Source organism: Rana temporaria, chromosome 3 (genome assembly GCF_905171775.1).
Source record: "Rana temporaria chromosome 3, aRanTem1.1, whole genome shotgun sequence".
NCBI lineage: Eukaryota > Metazoa > Chordata > Amphibia > Anura > Ranidae > Rana > Rana temporaria.
Genome location: NC_053491.1, coordinates 494,256,689 through 494,274,338, shown reverse-complemented (window position 1 = coordinate 494,274,338; position 17,650 = coordinate 494,256,689). Strand labels below are relative to the sequence as shown.

Below are 17,650 nucleotides of genomic sequence, written 5' to 3'. Positions count from 1 at the left end.
CACTACCTATCACAGTTTCGGAGGCCATGGATGGCACAAAACCCCCCCAAATGACCTAATTTTGGAAAGTAGACACCCCAACCTATTTGCTGAGAGGTATGGCGAGTATTTTGCAGATCTCGCTTTTTGTCACAAAGTTTTGAAAATTAAAAAAAGAAAAAAAATACATTTTTTTTCTTTCTTCACTTTCAAAAACAAATGAGATCTGTAAAATACTCGCCATACCTCTCAGCAAATAGCTTGGGGTGTCTACTTTCCAAAATGGGGTAATTTGGGGGGGTTTTGTGGTATTTTGGCATTTTATGGCCTTCAAAACTGTGATTGGTAGTGAAATCAAAAATTTGCACCCTTAGAAATCTTAAAGGCGGTGCTTGGTTTTCGGGGTCCCGTACGTGGCTAGGCTCCCAAAAAGTCCCACACATGTGGTATCCCCGTACTCAGGAGAAGCAGCAGAATGTATTTTGGGGTGCAGTTCCACATATAACCATGGCTTGTGTGAGCAATATATCATTTAGTGACAACTTTTTGTAAAAAAAGTTTTTTTGTCATTATTCAATCACTTGATCACTTCGGACAAAAAAAAAATATTCAATGGACTCAACATACCTCTCAGCAGTTTCCTTGGGGTGTCTACTTTCCAAAATGGGGTCATTTGGGGGGGGTTTGTACTGCCTTGCCATTTTAGCACCTCAAGAAATGAGATAGGCAGTCATAAATTAAAAGCTGTGTAAATTCCAGAAAATGTACCATAGTTTGTAGACGCTATAACTTTTGCAAAAACCAATAAATACAGTAGGTGAACCCGATTTTGTGTCAATCTCGCTCTCTTTCTCGGCGAGATTGAGCACCTACGAGCCCCATCGCGGGAGCCAGCGCCGAGCTGGCTTGCCGCGATGGAGACAGAGCCGTCATAGAAGCGACGGGAGATCCGACTTGGATTCCCGCCAATTCTACACGTGTGCGGCGTTTGTTATGAATCCTGAGGGGGAAGTCCCCGCCGGATTTTAAATAAAAATCCGGCATGGGTTCCCCCCTAAGGAGCATACCGGGCCCTTAGGTCTGTTATGGGTTGTAAGGAGAGCCCCCCTACGCCGAAAAAAAACGGCGTAGGGGGTCCCCCTACAATCCATACCAGACCCGTATCCAAAGCACGCTACCCGGCCAGCCAGGAAGGGAGTGGGGACGAGCGAGCGCCCCCCCCCCCCTCCTGAGCCGTACCAGGCTGCATGCCCTCAACATGGGGGGGTTGGGTGCTCTGGGGCAGGGGGGCGCACTGCGGCCCCCCCACCTCAGAGCACCCTGTCCCCATGTTGATGAGGACAGGGCCCCTTCCCGACAACCCTGGCCATTGGTTGTGGGGGTATGCGGGCGGGAGGCTTATCGGAATCTGGGAGCCCCCTTTAATAAGGGGGCCCCCAGATACCGGCCCCCCACCCTAAGTGAATGAGTATGGGGTACATCGTACCCCTACCCATTCACCTGCAAGAAAAGTGGTAAAAACACAAATAAACCACACAGGGTATTAAAATATTTTATTAGTCTGCTCCGGAGGCCCCCCCTGTCTTCTTTATTAGCTCTTTTACCAGGGGGAGCTTCTTCTTTGACGTCTTCGGGTGGGTGGGGGCCGCCGTCTGGTTCTCTTCCACCGCCGGGGGGGGGGGGCGCTTTTAAAAAAGCCCCCACCCCCCGGCGGGTTTCCTCCGGCGTCTTCGGCGGGGGGGCTTCTTCTTCCGCTATCCCGACGGGTCTTCTCCGCTATCCGGGGGGTCTCCTTCTATGTTCTCCGCTCTCCGCTGTTGACTCGGCGCACCCCGGTTCTTCGTCTCGCAGTCCGGTCCCTTCTTCCGTGCTGTACGTCTTCTTCTCCTTCCGTGCTGTGAGTTCTTCTTCCGCGCTGTGACGTCATGTTCTTCACTTCTTTTCTTCTCCTGATGTTGACACGCCGGTTCTTCTCGCTGAAATGACGGATGCACGCCTTGCATCGGACCTATATAGGCCTCACAGTCCCATCATGCTCTGTACCTACCCATGTGATACCTACCACGTGGTGGGTATCACATGGGTAGGACCGGGGTGCGCCGGTCCTACCCATGTAGGACCGGGGTGCGCCGAGTCAACAGCGGAGAGCGGCGAACATAGAAGGAGACCCCCCGGATAGCGGAGAAGACCCGTCGGGATAGCGGAAGAAGAAGCCCCCCCGCCGAAGACGCCGGAGGAAACCCGCCGGGGGGTGGGGGCTTTTTTAAAAGCGACCCCCCCCGGCGGTGGACGAGAACCAGACGGCGGCCCCCACCCACCCGAAGACGTCAAAGAAGAAGCTCCCCCTGGTAAAAGAGCTAATAAAGAAGACAGGGGGGGCCTCCGGAGCAGACTAATAAAATATTTTAATACCCTGTGTGGTTTATTTGTGTTTTTACCACTTTTCTTGCAGGTGAATGGGTAGGGGTACGATGTACCCCATACTCATTCACTTAGGGTGGGGGGCCGGTATCTGGGGGCCCCCTTATTAAAGGGGGCTCCCAGATTCCGATAAGCCTCCCGCCCGCATACCCCGACAACCAACGGCCAGGGTTGTCGGGAAGGGGCCCTGTCCTCATCAACATGGGGACAGGGTGCTCTGAGGTGGGGGGGCCGCAGTGCGCCCCCCTGCCCCAGAGCACCCAACCCCCCCATGTTGAGGGCATGCAGCCTGGTACGGCTCAGGAGGGGGGGGCGCTCGCTCGTCCCCACTCCCTTCCTGGCTGGCCGGGTAGCGTGCTTTGGATACGGGTCTGGTATGGATTGTAGGGGGACCCCCTACGCAGTTTTTTTTTCGGCGTAGGGGGGCTCTCCTTACAACCCATAACAGACCTAAGGGCCCGGTATGCTCCTGAGGGGGGAACCCATGCCGGATTTTTATTTAAAATCCGGCGGGGACTTCCCCCTCAGGATTCATAACAAACGCCGCACACGTGTAGAATTGGCGGGAATCCAAGTCGGATCTCCCGTCGCTTCTATGACGCGCTTGCTGGGATGTGCTGTCACTATTCCAGTGTCGGCGAGATCTCGGCACCATGTCGCCGAGATTTAGCGCGATGCTGTCGTGCTAAAAACACAATATCACAAACACCTACTGTATACGCTTATTGCGATTTTTTTTTTTATTATTTTTTTTAGTAAAGACATGTGGCTGAATACATTTTGGCCTAAATGTATGACTAAAATTGAGTTTATTAGATTTTTCGTATGACAAAAAGTAGAAAATATTATTGTTTTTCTAATTTTTCCATTTATATCGCAAAAAATAAAAATCGCAAAGACAATCAAATACCATCAAAAGAAAGCTCTATTTGTGGGAAGAAAAGGACGCAAATTTCGTTTTGGTACAACATTGCATGACCGCGCAATTACCAGTTAAAGCAGCGCAGTGCCAAATTGTAAAAACACCTCTGGTCCTTTACCTGCATTTTGGTCCGGGTCTTAAGTGGTTAAAAAGCTCCACCTTGTGGGACGGTCCTCTGCCGAATGCCTCCTTTGCATTTTGACATTTCTTCTTTAGGTAAGGGGTGGGGTCACCTGGCTACATTACCCAGTGGCATCGCCCCCTTATGACATCATGGACTGGTGCATGCTAGGCCAGTGATGTCATAAGGGGGTGGGGCCACCAGGTGATGTTGCCAGATGGCCCCACCCGTATCTATATAAGAACTGTCAAAGTGCAGAGGAGAAATTCAGTGGGTGACCGTCCCAGAAGGCGGAGCATTAAAAAAAAATCTGTTGTGTCCGGCGGGCAGCATGATTGATGATGGATTTTCATCAAAGGACCCCCACAGACCCTCAGACCCCACCACCACTGCCCACGGTTGTGGGAAAGAGACCCTTGACATGGGGCAAAGGTGCTTTGGGGTGGGGTGGCAGAGCCCCCTTTGCCCCAAATCCCCAATATTAAGAGTATGAGGAGGGTGTGATTAAGGAGGTGGGGCTGCTTGCTCATCCCCCCCCCCCCTTTCCTGACCTGCCAGGCTGCATGTCTGGATAAGGGCCTGGTATGGATTGGGGGACCCCATAGAGCAGGGGTTGACAAATTTGCTTGGAATCTAGGAGCCAGCTAAAAAAGTTAGGAGCCAGAAAACGCACCCCGTCCCGACGAGCTTGCGCGCAGAAGCGAACACATACGTGAGCAGCGCCCGCATATGTAAACGGTGTTCAAACGCAATTTTGAAGCGTGACATGTTGGGTATGAATTTACTCGGCGTAACATTATCTTTCATAATATAAAAAAAAAAAAAAATGGGGATAACTTTACTGTTGTCTTATTTTTTAATTAAAAAAAGTGTAATTTTTTCCCAAAAAAGTGTGCTTGTAAGACCACTGCGCAAATACGGCGTGACAGAAAGTATTGCAACGATCGCCATTTTATTCTCTAGGGCAGTGTTTCTCAACTCCAGTCCTCGGGGCGCACCAACAGGTCTTGTTTTCAGGCTTTCCATTATTTTGCACAGGTGATTTTATCAGTTTCACTGCCTTAGTAATTACCACAGCAGTTTGATCTGAGGGAAATCCTGAAAACATGACCTGTTGGTGCGCCCCGAGGACTGGAGTTGAGAAACACTGCTCTAGGGTGTTAGGATAAAAAATATATATAATGTTTGGGGGTTCTAATTAGAGGGAAGAAGATGGCAGTGAAAATAGTGAAAAATGACATTAGAATTGCTGTTTAACTTGTAATGCTTAACTTGTAATACCAACGGCCACCACCAGATGGCGCCAGCTCACATCTGGTGGTAATAACTTGTAATACCAACGGCTCACCACCAGATGGCACCAGCTCATAAAAAAAAAAAAAAAAAAATTTTTGCCCACCTTCCAAGCCAAGTCGCCAGGACACTATTTCTAGTCGCCATGGCGACCTGGCGCCCGGGATTTGTCGATCCCTGCCATAGAGATCTGACTCATCGACTTTCCCCCCTTCCTGCCCAGGACAATTTTCAGCTCTCAGCGCGGTCACACTTTGAATGACAATTGTGCGGTCATGCTACACTGTACACAAACTAAATGTTTATCATTTTTTCCCACAAATAGAGATTTCTTTTGGTGGTATTTGATCACCTCTGCGGTTTATATTTTTTTGCTAAACAAACTAAAAAGACCAATTAAAAAAAAAAAAATTCTGTCATAAAATTTTTGTTTTCCCCTTCACTGATGAGGCAGTACTGATAAGGTGGCACTGATGGGCATTGATGAGGAGGCACTGATATGTAGAATTGATGGGCACTGATAGGCGGCACTGATGGGCACCAATAGGTGGCACTGATATGCAGGGCTGTGATGGGCACTGACGGGCGGCTGTGATGGGCACTGATGTGTTACTGACAGGTGTTACTGCTGGGCACTGACACTGTAATGGGCACTGATTGGCACTGTGGTGGGCTCTCCCTGTCAGTGCGAACCAAGGAATAATTCCTTAGGCTCCTTATCACAATCGGAGATGCTAAAATGCTGTTTTTTATTTTTGTTGCATTTCCCCCTCAGACCGACAGCGACTGCACTTCCAAGTGCAATTTTAAGTGCACTTTCACTTGTAGTGCAAAGTGTATTTTCCTTTTTTCTCCTTTTATCACCTGACCTCTCTGTAGACATCTTATTGGCTGATACTTTGGTGATGATTAGTACCGGTCTTGGCTATGAATGGCACAGATTTGTGGAGGTGACACCTAGAAATACGAGTCTGTATAAATTGTGGCCCTAAACAAGGTAAGATTCCTTTGTGACCCCGATATACCATTCAGATGAATGCCGGGATGAAGGTTCTGATTGACCCTCATAGTTATGGGTTGTAAATGACAGAAATCCATCCAATTCTAATCTATTCTGATTGGACAACCAGTCAGCCAATTGTTATCCACAGAAGGGAACAGAACCCTCCTTATTGGTTCCATTCATCACACTACAAATGAGTTTATTATTGTTTGTGCTCCTTCCAGGTGATGTCATCTCGGGTCATCTTCTGATGTCATGGCGACCTCTTCCTCCTCCTCCTCACAAGGTATGACTGCCGATCCTGACAATCCTTTCCAATGTTTTCCTCCATCTCACATCTCCAGAGATTGGAATTAGATGATAGGACGTCTTATGTCTCCGTAGTCTGGACATTTCCTGTAGACATCGGGTCAGTCCTCCCATTAGAAGAGTTCAGGAGCTTCATCAATTCCACCATCACATTCCCGTGTCTTCAGATTTTATTTATCATTGATGGAAATGATCTTCTGAGATGGTCCAGTGACCCCATAATGACTGGAGGACCCCAAATTTTATGGTGATTTGTGTATTGGTCGGGGGAATCCTTTGTGTATAATCCTAAGGAGAACACACCCCCGTGTCACATGACACATACTGCTGGGAGATTTGGGGGATCAGAGTTCTTAGTTCACACGGATCAGACTCATCATCATTCAGGGGGAAGGTTTTTTAAAGGTTTTATTCTTTTTTTTTAGTTTACTATGAAACAATCAATAAACATGTTTAAAATGATCATCCATACATATTCATTAAGAGGTCTGTATATAATATAATTATAATAAAAATATAATATATAAAATAATTACTATGGGTTTGTGTCAGTTGCACAGCCGTCACTGATAATCCCCGTAATTTGTCTAATAGGTTTACTTCCTATGATCATCAGCTCATAATACATTATTTTCTTGAAATACCTCAACCAGTAAGATATGGTAGAATACGTGAGGCATAGGAGATCAATATCAGGACACCACATCCCATATTGACAGAAGAAATTGGGAGGGGAGGAAGGGTAACAAACCCCGGGACTTTTAGACGGTGTCAGTGAGTAAAAAATAATATAATAAATAGAAAAATATATAATTTATTAGATAAGACACATACATAAAACGTGGAAGTAAACACAACCACACAGTATACAGATGTACGTAGCTTCAGAGAGAGCCACGTTCATGGCTTGTACATGGAATGCCCATTGCCCAACATGTTTCGCCCCAAACGGGGCTTCATCAGGAGCTTAATACAAGGCATGCTATAACGAGAAAATAATCATGTATGGGTAAATCAATATAACATCAAGACAGTAAATAAATAACAAGCTTAATGTATAATCAACAGTACTCAGAACAAGTACAATATGCATAGATTAACGTTTTTTATCAAAAAAAAAAAAAATACAAAAAAAGGAAAATAATCACAATGAATCTAAAATGCAAAATACATAAATACATGAAAAAGCATTATATAATCAATGCTGAACAGAGACACTCACCCAGGAAGCAGCGGATCCACAATGCGCAGCAAGAAAAAATATATATTAAAATGCAATGAAGGTTAATGAAAAGAATATGGGAAATTTAAATTCCCATATATATGCCTCACACAGGATGCCTTCCAGGAATTGATCGATCCCACAAAGAACAGGATGGCTGCAGTAAATAAAGCAAAAAGTATAGATATATATAAATGCATTAAAATACTTCAATCCGCTAAACAAATGGGGTGAAGAAATTAATGATTTTTATGTCAAAATGACAGTTATTTAAATGGGGCTACAGTACCTGAAGAAATAAAGGAGTGGAGTCACAAAAAAGCTGACTGCAGGGAAGAGAGATCCTCAAGGCTTATCAGTCTCCATGGTCTCCTCAGACAAATAGAGCAGTCAGAACAGTCCAGCCAATCTCACTGTTTGAAAACAAACAAACAGTGAGAGTCAAAGAAGCTGCACAGAAGGGTCAATATTAAAGTAAAAGTCAAGGCTAAACAAGCCAGAGTATTGTAAGACAATCCCACAGTCTGAGAAACACTCAGAGCAGGGGAGAAGGGGTTTAAAAAGAATTTTTTTCAAACACATACCTGCAGTGGTGGAATATAACAGAGCTGCAACCTGCAGCAATGGATAGTACCTGGGCTTGGAGAGCCCTGTCAGTAGTATCAGCCGCAGCTGAGCTTTAAATACCCCCCAAAAGAGGGCTGGCGTCTGACATCGCCGACCAGGGGCGGGCTTAAGATTGATGTCATGTGACATCCTGCAGCCACTTAGCCGAGGGGAGGCGTGACAGGCGCACATGACACAGCCGCTGCCCGCCCCAAAGGGGCGTGCCCAGCGCTGCGTCACATGCGTCCGTTCCCAGCAAGGCAGAGAGAGTGGCGCCGATGGTGCGGGCGCCATCTTGGAACCTGGAAGGATTGCCAGCACATAATGCTGGCGTCCTTGACAGCAGATGTCCCTCCTTTCTAAGGATGGGAATGAGGAAGGGGGAGGACACCGGAACCTAGAGGGAAGCAGGGATGGCACTCAGACATCATAAAGGGGATCACTCAGAAGGGAATTAGTGACCATTATTCCCTATTGCCGAGTGCGCCCCTAGTGCCCGTACAGCCAAATACATTGTGGGAAAGATCAAGGAGGCAAAAAGTAAATGCGGGGCATATAAAATACAAATGATAATTTGAGAAAAAGGATTCTAGCCTATACACAAAGTGGAAATGTATTATTAAATATTTTGAATCAAAAACTCAAAAATTAATAATAATGAAAATTAAATTTAAACTGCTGCATAGATTTGAACCCGATGTCCGCAAGATTGGTGAAAATGTCCAGCAAATGATCTACCATTGAGATGTAGCAAATGACTGGTTAAATAAATACACGTTGCAGAACATACATAAATGCAAATATGAATAAACTGTGAGAAGAAAAAAAAAAAAACCAGCAAAGAAAAACACATGACCCTGGGAAAAAAAAGGGCATCAGTGGGGGGTGTTCTTAAAGAAATGATTTGAAACTGAATCCATCATTTAACCCTGGCGCTTTTAGGGCTGATAGATGATGGATCCATTTAGCCTCCTTCTGTAGGAGCAGCTTGTCATAGTCACCCCCCCGATCTCCTGGGGGGATGTGTTCCAAGGCAAAAAAAACGTATTTGTAGGCTGTCGAACTGGTGGAAAAGGCCCACATGTCGACTAATCGGGGTCTCCATTTTTTTCTTCAGAATGAGGGCTACGTGATCTCTAATTCGGTGAAAAAATGGTCTTTTTGTCTTGCCTACATAAAAAGCATTGCAGGTACATACCATGATGTATACAATGCCAATTGATTGACAATTGGCAGTGAAGTTGGGTTTAAATAGACGACCATCAGGGAGTGAGATGGTTGCTGATGAGTAAATATACCTGCAATAAGGGCATTTGTGGCAAGGTTTAGTCCCCGTCGAACCCCGCGGAGTGTCCCTCCGAGGGGAATGATGGCTGTGAACCAACCGGTCACGTAACGAATTCGATCGCTTAAAAGTGATCTGTGGATGGCTGGTAAGATGTTTTGCTACCGCCTCGTCACCTGTCAATAAGGACCAATGTTTCTCTAGGATACCACGTATTTGTTTTTCGTGACCAGAGAATCGTGTTATAAGTCTAGTACCCAAGTTCAGTTTTATTGGTTTGGGATCATGCAGAAGCGAAGTTCTGTTTTGTGATTTGGCTCTCGCAAAGGCCTTCTTAAGGCACTTGTGACTGTAGCCCCGTTCCAAGAATCGTCTGCGTAATGCTTGAGATTGTTGATTAAAATCAAGGTCCGAGCTACAGTTTCTCCGAAGCCTGAGATATTGCCCGTAAGGGATGCTGGCTTTAAGAGGTTCGGGGTGGGAGCTGGAGGCGTGTAATAAAGAATTACCAGCTGATGGCTTACGAAACAGGGTGGTACCAACCGTACCATCACTAGAGATTTGTATTTCAATGTCCAAAAAAGTCAGATTTGTCTGACTACTGGAAAAAGTAAATTTGAGATTAAAACGGTTATCTGTGAGACTGGAGATAAAGGCATCCAGGTCCTCACCAGATCCCGTCCAAACAAAAAAAATGTCATCAATGAATCGCCTCCAGAGCGGTATCTGCTCGAGATACCTCTGGGTCGAGTCACGACGAAAAAGGTCATGCTCCCACCCCCCCAGGTACAGGTTTGCATAAGAGGGGGCACATTTGGTCTCCATTGCAACACCCTGCACCTGGAGGAAGTGGGAGCCACCAAACAAAAAAATATTGTTTGTTAAAACAAACGTCAACAAATCAAGAATGAATCGATTGTATGTGGGTGAAGCCTCACTACTCTCGGATATGAACCCCTCCACAACATCCACCCCCAAGGTGTGGGGGATGGAGTTGTAGAGGGCCTCAACATCCAAGGAGACGAGCCACGAGCCCGGAGGAATATAAAGACCATCAAGGGTTTTGAGAAGGTCCCCAGTGTCTTTGAGATAAGACACTAGTCCCTCCACATGAGGCAACCATTGCCGCCCAATTGTGTCCGGCAATGGTTGCCTCACTGAGCAGGCCAGTGCCCTGATTGATGATTTCCTAAGACCTCATGTGGAGGGACTAGTGTCTTATCTCAAAGACACTGGGGACCTTCTCAAAACCCTTGATGGTCTTTATATTCCTCCGGGCTCGTGGCTCGTCTCCTTGGATGTTGAGGCCCTCTACAACTCCATCCCCCACACCTTGGGGGTGGATGTTGTGGAGGGGTTCATATCCGAGAGTAGTGAGGCTTCACCCACATACAATCGATTCATTCTTGATTTGTTGACGTTTGTTTTAACAAACAATATTTTTTTGTTTGGTGGCTCCCACTTCCTCCAGGTGCAGGGTGTTGCAATGGAGACCAAATGTGCCCCCTCTTATGCAAACCTGTACCTGGGGGGGTGGGAGCGTGACCTTTTTCGTCGTGACTCGACCCAGAGGTATCTCGAGCAGATACCGCTCTGGAGGCGATTCATTGATGACATTTTTTTTGTTTGGACGGGATCTGGTGAGGACCTGGATGCCTTTATCTCCAGTCTCACAGATAACCGTTTTAATCTCAAATTTACTTTTTCCAGTAGTCAGACAAATCTGACTTTTTTGGACATTGAAATACAAATCTCTAGTGATGGTACGGTTGGTACCACCCTGTTTCGTAAGCCATCAGCTGGTAATTCTTTATTACACGCCTCCAGCTCCCACCCCGAACCTCTTAAAGCCAGCATCCCTTACGGGCAATATCTCAGGCTTCGGAGAAACTGTAGCTCGGACCTTGATTTTAATCAACAATCTCAAGCATTACGCAGACGATTCTTGGAACGGGGCTACAGTCACAAGTGCCTTAAGAAGGCCTTTGCGAGAGCCAAATCACAAAACAGAACTTCGCTTCTGCATGATCCCAAACCAATAAAACTGAACTTGGGTACTAGACTTATAACACGATTCTCTGGTCACGAAAAACAAATACGTGGTATCCTAGAGAAACATTGGTCCTTATTGACAGGTGACGAGGCGGTAGCAAAACATCTTACCAGCCATCCACAGATCACTTTTAAGCGATCGAATTCGTTACGTGACCGGTTGGTTCACAGCCATCATTCCCCTCGGAGGGACACTCCGCGGGGTTCGACGGGGACTAAACCTTGCCACAAATGCCCTTATTGCAGGTATATTTACTCATCAGCAACCATCTCACTCCCTGATGGTCGTCTATTTAAACCCAACTTCACTGCCAATTGTCAATCAATTGGCATTGTATACATCATGGTATGTACCTGCAATGCTTTTTATGTAGGCAAGACAAAAAGACAATTTTTTCACCGAATTAGAGATCACGTATCCCTCATTCTGAAGAAAAAAATGGAGACCCCGATTAGTCGACATGTGGGCCTTTTCCACCAGTTCGACAGCCTACAAATACGTTTTTTTGCCTTGGAACACATCCCCCCAGGAGATCGGGGGGGTGACTATGACAAGCTGCTCCTACAGAAGGAGGCTAAATGGATCCATCATCTATCAGCCCTAAAAGCGCCAGGGTTAAATGATGGATTCAGTTTCAAATCATTTCTTTAAGAACACCCCCCACTGATGCCCTTTTTTTTCCCAGGGTCATGTGTTTTTCTTTGCTGTTTTTTTTTTTTTTTTCTTCTCACAGTTTATTCATATTTGCATTTATGTATGTTCTGCAACGTGTATTTATTTAACCAGTCATTTGCTACATCTCAATGGTAGATCATTTGCTGGACATTTTCACCAATCTTGCGGACATCGGGTTCAAATCTATGCAGCAGTTTAAATTTAATTTAATTTTCATTATTATTAATTTTTGAGTTTTTGATTCAAAATATTTAATAATACATTTCCACTTTGTGTATAGGCTAGAATCCTTTTTCTCAAATTATCATTTGTATTTTATATGCCCCGCATTTACTTTTTGCCTCCTTGATCTTTCCCACAATGTATTTGGCTGTACGGGCACTAGGGGCGCACTCGGCAATAGGGAATAATGGTCACTAATTCCCTTCTGAGTGATCCCCTTTATGATGTCTGAGTGCCATCCCTGCTTCCCTCTAGGTTCCGGTGTCCTCCCCCTTCCTCATTCCCATCCTTAGAAAGGAGGGACATCTGCTGTCAAGGACGCCAGCATTATGTGCTGGCAATCCTTCCAGGTTCCAAGATGGCGCCCGCACCATCGGCGCCACTCTCTCTGCCTTGCTGGGAACGGACGCATGTGACGCAGCGCTGGGCACGCCCCTTTGGGGCGGGCAGCGGCTGTGTCATGTGCGCCTGTCACGCCTCCCCTCGGCTAAGTGGCTGCAGGATGTCACATGACATCAATCTTAAGCCCGCCCCTGGTCGGCGATGTCAGACGCCAGCCCTCTTTTGGGGGGTATTTAAAGCTCAGCTGCGGCTGATACTACTGACAGGGCTCTCCAAGCCCAGGTACTATCCATTGCTGCAGGTTGCAGCTCTGTTATATTCCACCACTGCAGGTATGTGTTTGAAAAAAATTATTTTTAAACCCCTTCTCCCCTGCTCTGAGTGTTTCTCAGACTGTGGGATTGTCTTACAATACTCTGGCTTGTTTAGCCTTGACTTTTACTTTAATATTGACCCTTCTGTGCAGCTTCTTTGACTCTCACTGTTTGTTTGTTTTCAAACAGTGAGATTGGCTGGACTGTTCTGACTGCTCTATTTGTCTGAGGAGACCATGGAGACTGATAAGCCTTGAGGATCTCTCTTCCCTGCAGTCAGCTTTTTTGTGACTCCACTCCTATATTTCTTCAGGTACTGTAGCCCCATTTAAATAACTGTCATTTTGACATAAAAATCATTAATTTCTTCACCCCATTTGTTTTGCGGATTGAAGTATTTTAATGCATTTATATATATCTATACTTTTTGCTTTATTTACTGCAGCCATCCTGTTCTTTGTGGGATCGATCAATTCCTGGAAGGCATCCTGTGTGAGGCATATATATGGGAATTTAAATTTCCCATATTCTTTTCATTAACCTTCATTGCATTTTAATATATATTTTTTCTTGCTGCGCATTGTGGATCCGCTGCTTCCTGGGTGAGTGTCTCTGTTCAGCATTGATTATATAATGCTTTTTCATGTATTTATGTATTTTTCATTTTAGATTCATTGTGATTATTTTCCTTTTTTGTATTTTTTTTTTTTTTTTATAAAAAACGTTAATCTATGCATATTGTACTTGTTCTGAGTACTGTTGATTATACATTAAGCTTGTTATTTATTTACTGTCTTGATGTTATATTGATTTACCCATACATGATTATTTTCTCGTTATAGCATGCCTTGTATTAAGCTCCTGATGAAGCCCCGTTTGGGGCGAAACATGTTGGGCAATGGGCATTCCATGTACAAGCCATGAACGTGGCTCTCTCTGAAGCTACGTACATCTGTATACTGTGTGGTTGTGTTTACTTCCATGTTTTATGTATGTGTCTTATCTAATAAATTATATATTTTTCTATTTATTATATTATTTTTTACTCACTGACACCGTCTAAAAGTCCCGGGGTTTGTTACCCTTCCTCCCCTCCCAATTTCTTCAGTAAGATATGGTATTATGACCACTAGATGGAGCTGATGATCATAGGAAATAAACATATTAGACACATTATAGGGATAATTCAGGAAGGTGATGTTTTTTTTTTTATAAATAGCCCCCCTAGATGTTTGCACCCAATATTCATCCATCTGAGAGGTAACTTACCACTATGGAGACAATCATATGAGATTATCACAGGGAATCCAATCCCTCCATAGGATAATATACATACAGACATATTGGTGGATATTTTCCTTTCCCTTCTATATGCTCTTTATAGCATTGCCGGCCCCCAGTACAGACTTATCTGCTGTCATGTGTCAGAAATCCTCCAATCAGGATGAATGTTTATGGTTGCTGATTGTCCTCTCTGCAGGGTCGGCTCCTGGTGTCCTGGGAAAGAGGAAACAAACCCCCGGGGATCTTATCATAGATTCTCTGGAGGATCTGAAAGGAAGTGACTTCAAGAGATTTAGGAACAAATTGTCTGATTTCTCCTATGGAGATAAACGTCCCATCCCCCGAGGAAAACTAGAAAATGCAGACTGGATCACCACCAAGGATCTCCTGATAGTCACATATGGAGAAGAAGGGGCTCTGGATGTCACCATTGATGTCCTTACACTGATCGGTCTGATGGGACCCGCAGATGACCTCCGGGAGAGGAGAGCACAACATGGTGAGTTCCCATCTATAATGACCATTTCCTACCAATTCCTGATCAATATCTGTGTGAGGAAGAACTAGGAATGTCATCCAGGGAAAGCCAGGGACCAATCAGGAGCTTCCAACTGGATAAATCCCTTCCCACTGACAGTACGTACATATGGGGCCCCAGGGAAGGGGATCTTTATCCTGGGGGCCCCATATCTGCGTACCTCTCTTTGTGCTGGGAGCACGCTGCACAGAGACTGGGATCTGACCAAGGGCCCCGGGGATCGTACTAATGATCGGGACCCAAGACTCCCGGTTCCCTGTCACATGATCGCTGTGATAGCCTCTGATTGTCAATCATAGTAATGAGTCTCTGTGCAGCCCCCCCCCCCCCCAGTGTTTTATTTATTTTCTAAATGGAGAGAAAGATACATTGTATACATACAGGATACATTCTATAATACATTGTATACATACAGGATACATTATATAATACATTGTATACATACAGGAGATATTATATAATACATTGTATACATACAGGATCTATTATATAATACATTGTATACATACAGGATCTATTATATTATATAATACATTGTATACATACAGGATCTATTATATAATACATTGTATACATACAGGATATATTATATAATACATTGTATACATACAGGATCTATTATATAATACATTGTATACATACAGGATATATTATATAATACATTGTATACATACAGGAGATATTATATAATACATTGTATACATACAGGATATATTATATAATACATTGTATACATACAGGATCTATTATATAATACATTGTATACATACAGGATCTATTATATAATACATTGTATACATACAGGATCCATTATATAATACATTGTATACATACAGGATCTATTATATTATATAATACATTGTATACATACAGGATCTATTATATAATACATTGTATACATACAGGATATATTATATAATACATTGTATACATACAGGATCTATTATATAATACATTGTATACATACAGGATATATTATATAATACATTGTATACATACAGGAGATATTATATAATACATTGTATACATACAGGATCTATTATATAATACATTGTATACATACAGGATATATTATATAATACATTGTATACATACAGGATACATTCTATAATACATTGTATACATACAGGATATATTATATAATGCATTGTATACATACAGGATCTATTATATAATACATTGTATACATACAGGATATATTATATAATACATTGTATACATACAGGATATATTATATAATACATTGTATACATACAGGATCCATTATATAATACATTGTATACATACATCATATATTATATAATACATTGTATACATACAGGATATATTATATAATACATTGTATACATACAGGATATATTATATAATACATTGTATACATACAGGATCTATTATATAATACATTGTATACATACATGATCCATTATATAATACATTGTATACATACAGGATCTATTATATAATACATTGTATACATACAGGATCTATTATATAATACATTGTATACATACAGGATCTATTATATAATACATTGTATACATACAGGAGATATTATATAATACATTGTATACATACAGGATCCATTATATAATACATTGTATACATACAGGATATATTATATAATACATTGTATACATACAGGATCCATTATATAATACATTGTATACATACAGGATCCATTATATAATACATTGTATACATACAGGATCTATTATATAATACATTGTATACATACAGGATCTATTATATAATACATTGTATACATACAGGATCTATTATATAATACATTGTATACATACAGGAGATATTATATAATACATTGTATACATACAGGATCCATTATATAATACATTGTATACATACAGTATATATTATATAATACATTGTATACATACAGGATATATTATATAATACATTGTATACATACAGGATCCATTATATAATACATTGTATACATACAGGAGATATTATATAATACATTGTATACATACAGGAGATATTATATAATACATTGTATACATACAGGATATATTATATAATACATTGTATACATACAGGATCTATTATATAATACATTGTATACATACAGGATATATTATATAATACATTGTATACATACAGGATCTATTATATAATACAGCCCTCAAAATTTCCACTCGCCTGCTAGCATTTGGCGAGTGGATTTAAGCTGGGGGCGAGTGATGACAGGGCTGCATGACCAATCTCCCTCCAATCTGTGCCTACACTTAGAGCCCCGATGAGATTGGCCGAAGAGGAAAGGTGTATGCTCGGGAAAAGTAGTCTGGTGAGCCGCGCACAGGCAGAGCAGTACACAGGTGCTCTCCTTACAATTCTCATTAAGCCATGGGACCTAACAGTATGACCTCTCTGAGCCTGCCCCCCTCCCCCCGACCAATGTAGCTGGAGAGCAGAGAGCAGGAAGTAATGAGTCAGGTGGAGGATTGCGAAAATTACCACTCCGGGTGTCCCAGGTAGGCAGTGCAGCGCTCACTGAAAGTTGCCCTGACATGAGAGCGGCAGCCTTCTAGTTTGTGCAGTTTTCTTCTCCTTGTGCTCTATGTAAGTGTCCAACAGTTCAGCCTGAGCACTGTGAACAGACTGGTCTCAATGTGTGCTGTGCGGTGTCAATGTGCGCTGTGCTATGGTGTCAATGGCTGTGCAGTTGTGTGGATCTAGGCGCTGGATTGTACTCCCTCCCGCTGTGCTGCAGCTCCTCTCCTCACTGCCAGCCTGAATAAAAGGGGGAAGTGGGGACATGCAAGAGTGGAGCCGCGCACACAGGCTCCTGATGATGAGATGAATGGGAGAGAGAGAGGATGGATGGATGGGAGTTGCAGAGGAGACAGCAAGAGAATGGGGAAGAGATCTAGTTCTAGTGCCCTGTCCCTCTGGCCTGCCCCCAGTGCCCTGTCCCATTTTGTTAAAGTTGTTTTTGGTAATATTTAATTGTGTAACTTGATTCTGCATAAAACATTTAACAGTGTCATTCCATGAGATAATCTACGAGGGCGTGTTTAGGGGCGCAATTAGGCGTGGAGCA

General features: G+C 43.3%; 1 protein-coding gene across 2 annotated transcripts in view; it reads left to right on the top strand.

The window, feature by feature from the left end:
* LOC120933836 (NACHT, LRR and PYD domains-containing protein 3-like) overlaps positions 1 to 17,650 on the top strand; it is a 41,968-nt gene that overhangs the window by 7,340 nt on the left and 16,978 nt on the right. For both annotated transcript variants that reach the window (XM_040347246.1, XM_040347247.1), the window contains exons 2-3: positions 5,964 to 6,025; positions 14,248 to 14,550. In XM_040347246.1, coding sequence (XP_040203180.1) covers positions 5,995 to 6,025; positions 14,248 to 14,550 — 334 coding nt within the window. In that variant the 5' untranslated portion in view covers positions 5,964 to 5,994. The remainder of the gene's footprint in view (positions 1 to 5,963; positions 6,026 to 14,247; positions 14,551 to 17,650) is intronic.